General features: G+C 39.5%; 1 protein-coding gene across 1 annotated transcript in view; it reads right to left on the bottom strand.

Annotated features, from left to right (window-relative positions):
• Window positions 1–14,354, bottom strand: part of LOC102386534 (CUB and sushi domain-containing protein 1) — a 796,348-nt gene that overhangs the window by 777,313 nt on the left and 4,681 nt on the right. Inside the window, exon 2 of the mRNA XM_006032113.1 lies at window positions 13,454–13,566. Within this exon, the coding sequence (XP_006032175.1) occupies window positions 13,454–13,566 (113 nt within the window). The remainder of the gene's footprint in view (window positions 1–13,453; window positions 13,567–14,354) is intronic.

Genomic DNA, 14,354 nt, shown 5'->3' with positions numbered 1-14,354 from the left:
CCCGTGCTTCTGTGGAATGCTCCATGTGCCCCAGCATCACAGTACTCACAAGCCCCTGCTACCTAGAGGTATGTAGAAAAAACATTTAAAGCTGTGTCTATGTCCGAATCTCTGAATTGATTTGGAGGGTTCTGATTTGATTCAGAGAGATTAAAGGGTTCTCTGATTCACTTTGGATTAGGAGATTCAGACACCGAATTGGACCGAATCTCCACCGAATTGAATCATGGACTGAAGCTTTGTACAGCCCGAGTACCCAGCAACTGCTGATTGTCAAGGACCATATCGCTTTATCTCAGTCAGCACCTACTTTATGCTGGGGATTACATTCTGTTTTGTGTCTGTTTCCTAAACAAAAGTTTTATGGAATTTCTGATAGAAAATTTCCATCAGAACTAAATATTGAGGTTTTCTGCACATTTATAGCAGCATACCAAGTAGCGTGGGCAATGAGAGACTGAACAAAAGTCAAAGAATGAGCAGCTCTTTCCACACAACCATCAACTTAGTGCTAATGATGTTGATACAGCTGTTCTGACTTCTTTGCAACAAAGACACTTCTCTTGACAAAGTACATTGGAAAGAGGAGAGTATTTCCTCCATGTGTAGCATCCTGCTGGCTCCTGAACAGATCGCCACCCTTCATCAATCCACTTTTGTACCTTCTGATCATCACCATCAATCATGGGTTCCCACAGTAGTGTGCTCATCTATGATGATTACACATTAACTGATACTTCAGAGGAATCCTCTCCAGATTTAACACGGACTCCCTGCCTTCAACCAAACTATGTTGAGTACTTTGCTGGTTGTCTAGTCCTTACTCCACAGTTGTTAAAATTATATTTGAATTTCTGGACTCCAGATCTCTGAGTATTGTGACCAACACTGAAGCTTGATGCTAGTCTCTTCCCCATGTGTTGGTGAGCTCTTACCTTCATGACAATGACAGCTCTTCAAAGAACATTTTTTTAGTTTGGTGACTAAGACCATTTCTGCTCCTGACAGAAATTGTGCTTATCCCAGTACAGAAAAAAAAGACAAATGATCTTTCTCAAGGATTGTGTTGCCCTTGTGAAATTGTATAAAGTTATGATAATAATGTGAAACATCTAGAATGTCAAATATTGGGGAAAAAAGAAATGGCTCCAGAGTTATGCAATTGACAGGAACAATCAGGTCAATAGCCTTGGCTAGTGCTAGCCTCAAAAAAATAGGTTAAAACACCTTAATTAGAGTTTTAAAATAATGGTAACTGTGCACAGAGACTGGCTCAGAAACAGCACTCTTGCCTACATAGAAACCATTCAAATGGTTTCTGCTACCCTTCCTAAATATGTGGGGTAGATTATTATTAGTTTAATAAAGAGAATATCATTACATTAAAGCAAAGTGAGAGGATCCAACATGGCTCACACTGAAACACAAAACTATACTATCCTTTTATTATTATTATTATTATTATTATTGTTATTGTTATTATTAATGGAATGGGCAAATAACATTTTATTAAACTTTGACTTCATCATTACAATATTTTAATGATTTTTTTTACTCACAAATTAAGCAATAAAAATAGATAAATCCAAGACAAGATGTTCATGAATAATTATTTTAATATGATAAGTATTAAGTTCTCAACCGAAGACTCAAAAGGAAAGATTTTTAGAAAATGGTTGGTAACAATATCTAAAAAAAGAAAAAGTCAGTTTGTATTAGAGTATGTCAAATTGGGCACCTAAATTTGAGGCATCCAGACATCACCAGTCATATCAAGTATCTTATCATTAATGGAAGGAAGATTATTAACTTAATGAATAAATATTCTTTGAGAAACGATATGACATGATGTGAATGCTGATCCTACCACCAGCTGAAACATCTCTCCACAAAATACTTAACTGTATTCAGCTGATAACCAAGAACCTGAGGCTCAGTGAAAAAGGCAAATATAGACTGAATCAAATTAAAAGGGAGAAATACAAAACAGAAATAAAGAATTGGGATGCTTGTATCTTTTAATGAGTGCACTAGAAGGGTAATTTTAGCACTTCAGCCAAGATTAAAAAAAAGAAAAAAGAAAAACCAGCAAGAAAACAACACTTCCTAAATCTATCTTTAGGCACTTAAATGAGTAGTCTTTTTTTTTTAAATGGTGCTGAGCACACAACAGCTCACACTGAAATCAGGAAAGACTCCTATTTTTAAAGGGGAAAAAAAGTCTTGGTTATACACTCAGTTAGCCAACCTCAGGGTTTGGGAAACGTAACATTACAGTGTCACAGTAGGGAAGAGATTCCCAGTGTGAAAAGATTAACAATAAAAAGGGGGAGGGAAGTGTATGGAGAAGTAAAGAAGGGTGGATGTGCATGTAATAAAGACAGTGGCAATGCAGTCATTGATTCAGGCAAGAAACTAAATAGTACATTATTCAAGTCCACATGATAGGTGCCCTATGGTCTGAGTAACTTAGCTAATGAATTTACTAAGTGCTAATAGTCCTTTTTGAAAAGACACAAGTAGAATTAAAAAAAAAAAATGAAGTACCAATTTGTAAAATAAGAAAAGAGAGAGAGAGAGAGAAGGGTAATACAGCTATTCAACACCTAGTAAATTAATTTTAATCTCAAGTGGTGAAAATATTAAAGAAAGTAGTATGGCAAAAAAATGAAAGCACATGGTAGATAGTGGAAGCAGAAATAATCTACCCCATTATCATAAAATGGTAGGGAGAATTATAAAATGAACGAATCAATCTTTTTCTGCTTCTAATACCTAAGGTTCTCGTGCTTAATTATCAGTGTTGGCTACTAAATCTTAGAAGACAAATGTGAAAAATGACTAGATTTAGTTAAAAATGTGATATACTGTTTTCTGATAACTTAATTGAAAGATTAATTCAAACTGCCTTGAATAGAAGTGCTCTGAATAATAATAACATTCTTTGTCATCTGCATCAAAACTGGATCTACATAGAAGTTAACAACAAGATAGCAATATATTAGTTTCAAGTCTCCTTTTTGTTACATGCAGCTTTTTCAAATCTTTGAGGAACAGCAGTTAAACATGTTAATTAGCATTTGCAGATGGTTATAAACTTGATTTTCCCCACAAACAGAAGTAGAAACAGCAGCAGAAAAATAACAGAATGGAATCAAAGCCAAGTTTTTAGAGGTATTTGTGCATCTAAAAGCTGACAATCACTGGGTTTTTTAAATCACCTAACTCAGGGGCAGGCAATTATTTCAGCTGGAGGGCCACTTCACGAGTTTTGGTGAGCTGTCAAGGGCTGCAAAGGTGGCCCCGCCCCTTGACAGTTGCCCTGTTCCCTGGTTGCCATCTTGGTACTATAAGTCCTGCCACCTAACCCCTGACCTTCATCACCAGAAGTCCCTGCCCTTGCCCTGGAATTACTCCTTTTGGAAAGGGGGTTTGTCATCTTGGAACCAAAAAAACCCAACAAATTATACACTAAAAATCTGACATGTACAATAACATTAAAATTTTTATTTTTAAAATATTTTTTTGTCCTGATTTAGGTGTGTTTGCATCATGTATATACAGTTGATTGCATAATAGCTTAAAATGAAATCTTACTCTTGTATATTGTGGGGGGTGTGGAAGGATGTGGTGGGGGGTTGGGGCTTGGGGGTGTGTGAGCATATGTGGGGTGTGGAGGAGGGTGTCGGGGTGTGTGTGGGTATGGGGGGCTTCTAGGGTGTGTGGGGGTGGGTGCATGTGTGTGGTGGGGTGTGGATGGGTAGTAGTGAGCGGGGCTTCCATCAGAGACCCACAGGTGTGTGGGGGGTGCATGTGGAGAGAGGTGTGGGGTGTGCTATTTGTGGGGTGCATGATTCTGTGTGGAGGAGGGTGTAGTTATGGTGGGGTATGCATGGGAACCCCCCCCCCCCATATTCATTGTTTAAATATAGGATTATCTATTTCTTAAAGTCTGAATTATTCAAGGTAGTCAAAAAGACTAGGGAGAGAATTTCTGGGGTGTAATGTTCAAAAAATGTAATAGTTCTTTGAACCTCTCTCTCCTCTATGGGCACATCCAGATGAGCATGCATGTATGCTTTGTGGCACTGCAGATCCACAAATGCAGGCACTGCAGACCCACTGCAGACCCACAAACCACACATGCAGGCATTCCCTGCACTGCTAATTTGCAGTGCAGGGGGAGGAAGACATTTTGATACTAGGAAATCCTGGTGTCAAAAAAATCTATGCTAGGAAAAAGCACGGTGGTGCACATGGCAGCAGTGTGCACCATCCGATACTAGAGCCTGGATGGCTAGAGCCATGCTATGGCTGCTGGCCAGGCTTTCTGCTGCAATATTGCTTCTGCTGGAGCCACAGGGGTCCCCAGAACCCCAGGTAAGGCTTCTGGAGTCAGCCCAAGTGCTGGCCTCAGCCTCTGTTAGCCTACCCAGGGCAACTTGCCAGAGCGCGCACACACGGGTGTTTTCTGGGGAAAAGTAGCAGTAGCACAACCATGTGCCACTACTGTTTGTCCCTGGGGAAAACACATGTGTGCACTCATCTGGGTATGTCCTAACTGACCAGATAATACAGTATTTCAATCAAAACCCTCTAAAGTTGAATAATACACTAAGTGGTATAACTCTTTAGCCTTTGTTTTAAAATAAAATAAATACATAAAAATGCAACAGTTCCTTTTGCTTCTAAATGAAAACTTGCATTTTGATGTACATTCATCACTTTTAAAATGAAAAGGTAACTCCAGAGTGTCTTCATGTTCTAAATTAGACAACATGCAGACTTTTAATCATGTCAACGACCAGAAAGAAGTAAGTCGGTGGGGGGAAATGAATTCACTAGTATAAACAATTCCAAGAGAGAAAGAATAGAAGAATAGTAACATATATGTACTACCTTATATTACAGTGAAAAATATTGGTACAGTTGATCTGTGGATGTTGTAGACATGTGGCTGCATACACACACTATCTTAGCATTTAGCTAAATCTTGCCACCTTCCATCATTAGTATAGGAAGGGGGGAAGTGAGTTTTGAGCCTACTCCATGTATGTGTGGAGACATGTTCATCTTCTCTCTATAGTACTCAAGGGACCACAATAAGACTTGATCAGTTAAGATGCCAAATCATGTATCAAGAAAAAATAATCTTAACTTAGCAACTATTAAGGATTTATTGGCACACTTGGCATAATATAAAAATATATTATGAGAAAAAGGGTGGATTTTCAGAGAGCAGAACCTGTGTAATAGATATGCATTTCCTGTGATATTAAATGTACATTTCTCCAGGGCCTTTTTGTATGCCAACCTGGGTCAGTCAATGTGAGGTGTTGTTGGAACAAGAGAGAGAAATCTATTGCCCTTTTCCCACAAGAGATGAAGATTATAAAATGGTCTCTGGTGTGAAATCCTAATCATGCTCAAACTATTGAGGATTCTGTGGGGTGAGAATTTTACCCCCAGAGAGATTTCACATATTGTGCCATGTTCCAGGGTGAGAAGACCATGGATTCTCCCTCATGCCCTAACTCTGGCCCAGCCTTTTATTAACCAGTCTGAGTACCAATGGTGGGTAATGAGCAAAGTATTTTTTCGAAGTTCCTACACAAGCATATTTTGTTGGAAAAAGGATAATGCAGCCTCTCTCATTATCATATTTGTTGTCACCAGGCATAAACTAAGTATCAGAGCCTAAAGATGCAGTTGGTTTGGAATTTTTCAACTGAACAGTTTTCCATCCAAATGTTTGCTCAGATTCAGAATTGGTTTCCTGGTCAAAATGAGAGAATGGTAAACCAATATCCCAACTCTGAATATCTAGTGGTGCAATAAGCACACTTAGCTGAGATATGTGAGAACCACATTCGAGTCTTGCTTGGTTATGAGCAAATATTTGAATTTAACTCCCTCTAATAAAATTATGCATATCACAAACACTGATACATTTTTTTCTCATAAATAGTAGGTCACAAAAAATAGGGTTTGGCATAAGCCCATTAAGTTTATACTTTGTTATTATATGATTGTTCTCCCACAAAAGGGATAGATACCATATCTATTCATAACCCTGGGCCAAATTTACCAGAATGTTTACAGGTGAAGAAAAATCAGTCTAGATTACCAAAATTGCACTGATTTAGTGAGGGGGGACCATACCCTCCCCTCACAAGCTGTGCCAAAGAAGCTGTTTGTGTATCCAATTAAATATTAACTGGGCAAGAGAAGTGAGAGGATGACCATGCAGCTCAAGGTTAAGGTAGTCTTCCAAAAAGTGGGATGCACAGGGGCTTAAAGATGGACCCCCCATTTATCAGTTTGTATACTGACCTGGGGTCTCTACAGACATTCAAAAAGCCTGAATTGTTTCAACCTTCGCAGGTTAGTTTAACCTGGCTAGGCTGAAGTGGTTTCCAACCATACAGACAATGCCTCTGGACTGAGGAAATTCAGGCACATGTCTGCAGTGGATCAGGCTGGAAGCTGGGGGGCACTAGAGCAGCCCTCCCTACCCTTCCATAGTGCTGAGCTGGCAGGGAAGGGGAGAGAGCATGGCCAGGCTCCAGCAGGCCTCTGATTAGTGAGGGGTGTGAACCCCCACCCTTCCTGCAGTCCCAGGCTTTTCCTCGCTTACTGCTGAACGGTCAGAAGTGTTGCCAGCCTGCAGCCCTGGGCTAGCACTCTGAGGTGGAATACAGTGCATGCATCTGTTGAAGACATGGTGCTTTTCACTCTCCCTTCCTGCTTCTGTATACAGTCTGCAACAAACTGATAGGAAAGCAAGCTGGGCGGAGGGGGGAGCTGATAACAGTGTTTATCACTCTTATCTCAGTGTTTATTGCCCCATTAAGAAAACAGAGAGATGTTCCCAGCTATCTGTTGATTCAGCATGGACATAGCACGTGGTCTGCTAGCTAATACACAGATACCTTCAATGCAAAGTAGAGGGGAGGGAGGAATTCCTGCTTATCAGGGAATGGTGAGGGGGAGCAAACAGCTCTTAAACAGATTTTCTAAGGAAGGACATTAAGCTACCTGTTGAATAGCTCCAAAAAGCCTGTTTGCCTCTGTCGTCTCCCACAGCAGGGACTATAGCCAGCATGTGGTCTGCTACCTAATGTTGAGGTGTCTGTGAGGGACAGGGGAATGCCTGCTTAGAGTGTGTGTGGGGGGAGTGGTGCTGAAGCCAGGCAGATGCCTGCAGAGACTGCCAAATTCCAGCGAGGCAGCGGAGGGGAGGGGAGGGGAGGGGAGGGGCCAGCCCTGCTGTGGAGCACAGAGCCCCACCCAGCCAGAAAGCATGCCAAGATACTGGGGGAGTCTGGTTTATCTTAAACCAGCAAGGGGTCTTGGACAGATATTGCATAAACCGCTTGGCACCAAATCAGTTAAGTCTGATGCTACATTCAACCAGATTTATCTCAAACTGGTTTCAGCCATTTTCAAACAGGTTTATGTGCACTGAACATCTGGTCTGTTACACGTTTAATCCATTTTCTGATCACTTAAACTGGTTTATGTGTAATATCCAACCCTGGTGTTGAAGTTACTTGTGTTGTTACTGTCCTACTATGCCTCCCTGTTCTTTCCCACCATTGTTTTTGTGAAGGAACAATTTAAGCAATCTCATATTTAGGTAGTCAGTTATGTGAAATAAGTGTGGTATTGGTGGTATGTTACCATTATTAAATGTTAAATAGGATTACTTTTCTTAGTGTAGAAATGTAACAAACTCAAACAAAGGCAAATTTAGTAGTACAGGAATTCCCAAGTGACCAATTTTAACCTGGAGCTGAAACTTGAGTCTCAAAAACGTAAGCAATGATAGGTACCATTTCATTTTCAATTAGCTTGAAGACTGTTATTTCTTGGAAGCAATATTGAGTAAACCTAAAATCTTAAGATTAAATCTTTTGCTTGCAAAGATAGTCCAAAATAGCATTGCAACAATAGCACTTTAATCTCCTTTAATCACTCTTTCAACCATCTAAAACTGAATTAAGTCTGTACAGCTTAGTTTTTGATCAGGCTGCTTGTTTAGGTCCATTAAGTTTATAATTTGTTATTATATGCTTGTTCTCCCATAAAAGTGATTATAGTTCATTCTACAAAAAACTTGTTCATAGTACTAAAATTTCAAAAGAAGACTGCTTACGAATTACATTTCAGTTTTGAGGCATATGGCATGTACCTTAGACAGACGTTTGTGTGTGTAAAAAACAAACCTTCACATAGATTTTTGTAATATGTATTATGATACAATCCTTAAACACACAGGCTGTGACAGTTTAGGGACTATCATATCCTTAAAGTGGTGGTTGTTCTCTTTGTTTTGATTTTTGTAAATACCAGTACAGTTGCATACTAACAAATCTGATCATCTGCTTACTAGCACAACCCTGCATGTAGCAAAGTGATATGAGGGTCATCAACATCCATCAGCCACTGACTAGCTTTACCCAGAAAGGAAATGCAGACTACTGGTAGAAACAGTGGCTGCTTGCAGATGTTAAAAAAGAAAGAAAGAAAGAAAGAAAGAAAGAAAGAAAGAAAGAAAGAAAGAAAGAAAGAAAGAAAGAAAGAAAGAAAGAAAGAAAGAAAGAAAGAAAGAAAGAAAGAAAGAAAGAAAGAAAGAAAGAAAGAAAGAAAGAAAGAAAGAAAGAAAGAAAGAAAGAAAGAAAGAAAGAAAGAAAGAAAGAAAGAAAGAAAGAAAGAAAGAAAGAAAGAAAGAAAGAAAGAAAGAAAGAAAGAAAGAAAGAAAGAAAGAAAGAAAGAAAGAAAGAAAGAAAGAAAGAAAGAAAGAAAGAAAGAAAGAAAGAAAGAAAGAAAGAAAGAAAGAAAGAAAGAAAGAAAGAAAGAAAGAAAGAAAGAAAGAAAGAAAGAAAGACCCTGGGGGGCCCAGTGTTCCTTGAAGGTGGCCACCGTCCGCCGCAGGACCGCGTGCTCAAACTCGAGCGAGAGATGGGCCCGCACCAGCAGGCGGAAGAGCTGCAGGGCGTCGACCATCCCGGTCCCGGCGAGCCGGTTTCGCTGGCTCTTCAGGGTGGCCATCTTGGCCTGGCCCAGCAGGAAGTTAGCTAGGCTGACCACGGCCCTCTCTGCTGCCCGGTAGGGGAAGGAGTGGACGTAGACGTCCTCAGAGAACTGTTGCTTTACTTGAAACTCAACACACTCCCGTGCTGTGCCCAGCACATGCCCAGACAAGGCAATGCATTAGTTGGGCCCGGCTCACCCAACATCTGTATAGATCAGACATTGAATCAGCTTTAGCTAAAAGCACCAAAAAGTCCCACTGAAGCACCCGATCTATACACATGCTGTGGAGCCAAGTCGAAGGAATGCATTGCTTCTTCCAGTAAAGCATTTTTTTTTGTTTGTTTGTTTGTTTTGTTTTTTAATGTCTTCATGCACCCATTACCTGGTAGAGCTATTGGCATTCTTCAAAGGGTTTGAAACCACAGTTCCGCTCAAGAATTTTACCATGGAGAGTCCAAATATAGTAAGATGAAAAATGGTTATGGATACAATATAAAAGACATATTCTTTCCACAAAACAGAAAGAGAACACTAAGCAGGAGCAGTGGGATGAGTAAAGGTCCTGGACTTCTGAAAGGGGTCGCCCAAAAACAAACAAGATGAGGAAACATATGGAGTTTCTTTAGTGCAGATGTGTGCTATTTGTGCTTAGAGCTGTAGCTCATGTGTTTTCTGTCAGTAAAGTGTGTATAATTAAGAAATCCGTTTAAAAGCTACTATGATATTTGCTTTAAGTATTAAGTAGGCTTTAGAAAGGGTTTAACTGTAAATAAAGAGTAGGACAGGTCAATGCTGGTCTTGTGGCTGAAGGCAGCTGGGCCCATAATCAGTCAGGGATGTTATTCAGGGAGTCTTTACCCTAGAACATGTATGAACATCTGGTCTGAGAAATGGTTCAGATTCTGTCAGTGTGGAAAGATGTGTTATAGGCTGGATCTAATGCAACTGCCCACTGTCCTACTGCAACAGGAAATTTAGCTAGGGCTGTAACATGATAATCTAAATTAAGTTTGCCCCTCTCTGCCTTTCCCCGAAGACGCTTGCATTTATTTTTTGCTTATATGATCCAAACAAGTATTCAGCCTGAGTTAGCTAGAATGAAAAAGCTCAGGTCAAATGGTTGAAGTGTGGCAGTTATACACAGCTAAATAAAAGACCTTATAATGGAAAGCATTAGGCATTCTTAGTTACAGGCATAACTGCAAGCTCTGCCTATAATAAAATATTTTAACACTGTTATTTAGTGTAGTATAACAAATACAAAGACAACATGAAGAATTAGTACAGCTGTTTGATTAACTGAATATTAAATAATACTGTGATTTAAGTCTATATTTAGTGGTGAATGGAAATTTTCTAGTAAATAACACTTAACTTATATTAGTCTAATGTAAGTATTCATTTACTTGCTGTTGACATATATTAATACATTCTGCATAGCTAAAATTCACTGAATTGAAATGTGTTCATACATAATACAGCAATGATACATAAGCCTTTATGGTAAAAAACTTGGTACAAATTATGGTTTGTAACTGAAAAGGAGAATTTGCCATGTATTAAGCCATTTCATTTTGTCATTTGTGTGCACTTTTCCTTAAGAGTGACGTTTTATGCTGGTATCCAAACAAAATTTCAGGTGTATAGAGAGCATCACAAACCTTATAGTCTCATTGGGCACATCCAGATAAGTGTGCATGTGTGGTTTGGGGCCCCTTAAAGTTGTTGAGGAGCTGCACACAGCACACATGCACTCATTCACTGCACTGCTAATTTGTAGGAAGCTGAGGGGAGTATCTGTTTGTGGAAAAACTGCCACTAAAAAAACCCAGCATGGCACATGCAGCAGCACTGTGAGCCGCCAGAAACAGCAGCTGCCAGAAACGGCAGCAGCATCTCCAGAAACAGCAGCTTGGCACTGCTGTTATCCACGGAGGTCCCCAGGACCCCAGGTAGGGCTGATGGGGCCAGCACAGCCTTCCCTATCCCACCTGGGTAATTTTTCCCCACTCTGGAGCATGTGTGCAAGGGTATGCTCTGGAACAAAAAGCAGTGGCACATATTTGTGCATGTGCACGTGCATACTCATTGGGGCGTGCCCATTTAGGCTTTCCGTCATAATGTAATTCCATCGTGTAAAATTGTAATGTATATAATTTATAATTCTTCTAGATGCCACCCCCCCCATATATATGTTACCTCATTATTCTGCCAGAACCCCACCCTGACTGTTCTATAGATCCTTAATTTCCTGGTGGGTGGGCAGAATGATTCTGCCTTACAACTACTGAATAACAGGATCAAGGATAGAATGCTATATGCATGGTGCACTTCAGTTCTCAGGTACCAGCAGCAGCATCACTGCAATCTCAATAAACTACATAAACTCTAAGTACCTAATTTTTACCAAAGCCATTTTTAAAGTGCCTGGGAACTATTATTTGCATTTTTCAGTTAAAGAAAAAGAAATACAGCATATGTTTATAATCATTTTAACGGTACACTCACAATAAATATTGTTTCAAGTAAGTTCAGTTGGTTTTATTTTTCATGCGGCATATAGTCATTAGAAGACTGCACACAATATAGTGTATTTGAAACTCACAAATGGATGCTGATCCTACTGTGGAATGTAAAAATGTTCCATAAGCTATTAAAGAGTTTAATCATTGTAGGAAGCTGAAGGAACTATCTGTGGAAAAACGGAGTAACAAATGGCTTGTGTAACAAAGGGCTTGAGGTTCCTACTTCATCTGTATTCGTGACTCACAGGATAGTCTTTTGTTTTCTTTCCAATTTAATTACTAAGCCATTGATTTTGAGTGATGATTTATCAAGTACAAAAATCAATAAAGATCCCATTTTAGAAAAATTGCATTTTGATGAATATCCAGTTGGACATAAACAAAAAGTGACAGTTGCATTGACACCCTCTTCTTTTCTAATAAAGGTGCATATGCAGATCTGTTCAGAACTCTGAAATGTGCTTTATATTAGGTTGGGGTGGGATTAAAATGCTGAATAATGAATATAGCCTGCAGGACAGAGCTTGCTTTTGAGCAATGGAGGAGAACATTTAGAGTAGAGCAGTCTGTGTTCAGAGTAGCTTTTTGCAAGTTGCATTCTACTCATGTTTTTAAAGCAAGGAACTAAAATAACTCAATTTATGAAGAAAGGGAAAACTCATGTAAGAACATAAGAACTGCCATGTACTGGATCAGACCATCAGTCTATTTTGCCCAGTACCCTCTGTCATCTCCCTCCCGTCCGCCCCGCTCCCCAACACTGTTTCTTTCTCACTTGAAGCCTCCAACATTTAAAATCTAGGGAGTTCTAATTCAGAGGCTGTCCGTAACTCCAATAGTCAATAGCTACTGATGCCTTTTTCCTCCAGTAATTTCTCCAGTCCCTTGTTGAAGCTGAACTGTCAGCTTCCACAACATCTGATGCCACACTTTAATTACACACTGACCACATCCACATGAGACAGACTGCACAGTACCATTGTGTGGCACAAAGCATGACACAATGCTACTGTGCAGAAATAACAAGCTAACGCATAGTCAGCATCACCAAAAAGCCATTTGGGGATGCTACTGCACAGTAACTCTGGTTACAACACAGTCATTTAGTACTCATGTATGCAAGTACTAAATGACTATACAGTAACAACTGCTCAATCAGCATCTTGTGTAGACGTTGCCACTTTGTGAAAAAGAACTTTTTTGTTAGTTTTAAAGTTACTCGCTATGGATGCATCCAGATGAGTGCGCCTTTGAGGTGCCACAAAGTGCACATGCACGCTTGTCTGGACGCACCCTATTAGTTTAAATTTTGTGACCCCTAGTTCTTCTATGAGAGACAGTAAATAATAAATGCTTGTTTACTTTCTCTTTGACATTTAGTATTTTGTAAACCCTTATCATGTCCCTGCTTGAATGTCTGTTTTATAACCTGAATAGGACTAGCCTTTTTAGTCTCTTCTCATATGGAAACTCCTCCATACCTCTAATTATCCTTGTTGCCCTTCTCTGTACCTTCTCTAGTTCTTCTATATCCTTTTTAAAGGTATGGGGACCAGAACTGGGCACAGTATTCAAGGTCTGAACATGTCTTGGATATATAAGGTGCATAATGATACTAAGAGAGCCTTAGAGATTTGTTTTATGTGAAATGTTACTACTTTGGAGTAAGCAGCATAAAATGTCCACCTTCCCCACCCTCCATCCCACCAAAAAAAGGTATTTTATTATACAGTGTTAGCAGCTGCTACTCCGTTCAAGTGCAGCAGAGTAGCTGGCAACCATTTACTGAAAATGTTTGCAGTATCTAAACATAAATTTCCAATGCAATCTCTTCTATTCACACCTAGGGAAAAAGGAATTTTAGGTGCCACACATTGTGTATTTCTTACCCTGGAACTGGGCATTAAATCCTTTTCGTCGGTGGTTACTGTCTGATGTGAAATGGAGTCGTAACCAGTTCTTACTGCTGATAACCGGAGAAGGCAGATTCATGCCAGTCAACCTGGGGGGAAAAAAGGATTCTCACTGAAGAAAGAGTACACCAAAAACTGTTATTTAGACTTAAGTAAAACAGAAGGCCAAGGTAAAGAGAAAATACATTACTACAGCATGCAAAATGTCTCTGACAACTGTAATGCATTAGCATCTAATATAAATATGTGAATAGTTTACTAGCTGTTTATCCTGAAGAAGGTTTTGCACTACAGCTAGTCATTCAAATGTTCAACTCATTTCTTCACAGTACTTTATTGTGAATAGAAAAGAGAACAGATATCTAATTGTTTGTTTTTAGTAGGTAACCTATTGACAGAGGACTTAGCAAATATGATAATGAAAAAACATCAAAAAGAATAAAAAGAGTTCATATTTATCTTAAAATAGAAGACAGAGTATCCTATCCTCCGAGAAAATTATTGACTACGTTCAATACAGACTAATAACAACAACAAATATATTTTAGAAGAAAAAGATGAATAATTCATCACAAAAATCTCCTTTACAAGGACAACCGGCAAGCAAAAAAACCCCACTTATTGTTAGAGCTGTGCAAAGCTTCAGGTGGTGATTCAATTTGGAGAAGATTCAGCCCAATTCGGTGGCCAAATCTGAATTGAATCAGGGGACCAATTTAAAGGTCCAAATTGATTTAAATATCTCCAAATCTTTGGCAAAGATTTGGAGAGCTTTGATGATTTAGCCAGTCCCCGGTGGCTGCAGCAGGGAGCTGCAGCCATTCTGAGCTGGTAAGTACTAAGGGGCAGGGAAGGGGGTGCTGGGGGAAGGGACCAT

Source organism: Alligator sinensis, unplaced genomic scaffold (assembly GCF_000455745.1).
Source record: "Alligator sinensis unplaced genomic scaffold, ASM45574v1 scaffold72_1, whole genome shotgun sequence".
NCBI classification, from domain to species: domain Eukaryota; kingdom Metazoa; phylum Chordata; order Crocodylia; family Alligatoridae; genus Alligator; species Alligator sinensis.
Note: the sequence above shows the minus strand (reverse complement) of the source record. Positions and strands in the feature narration are given on the sequence as shown.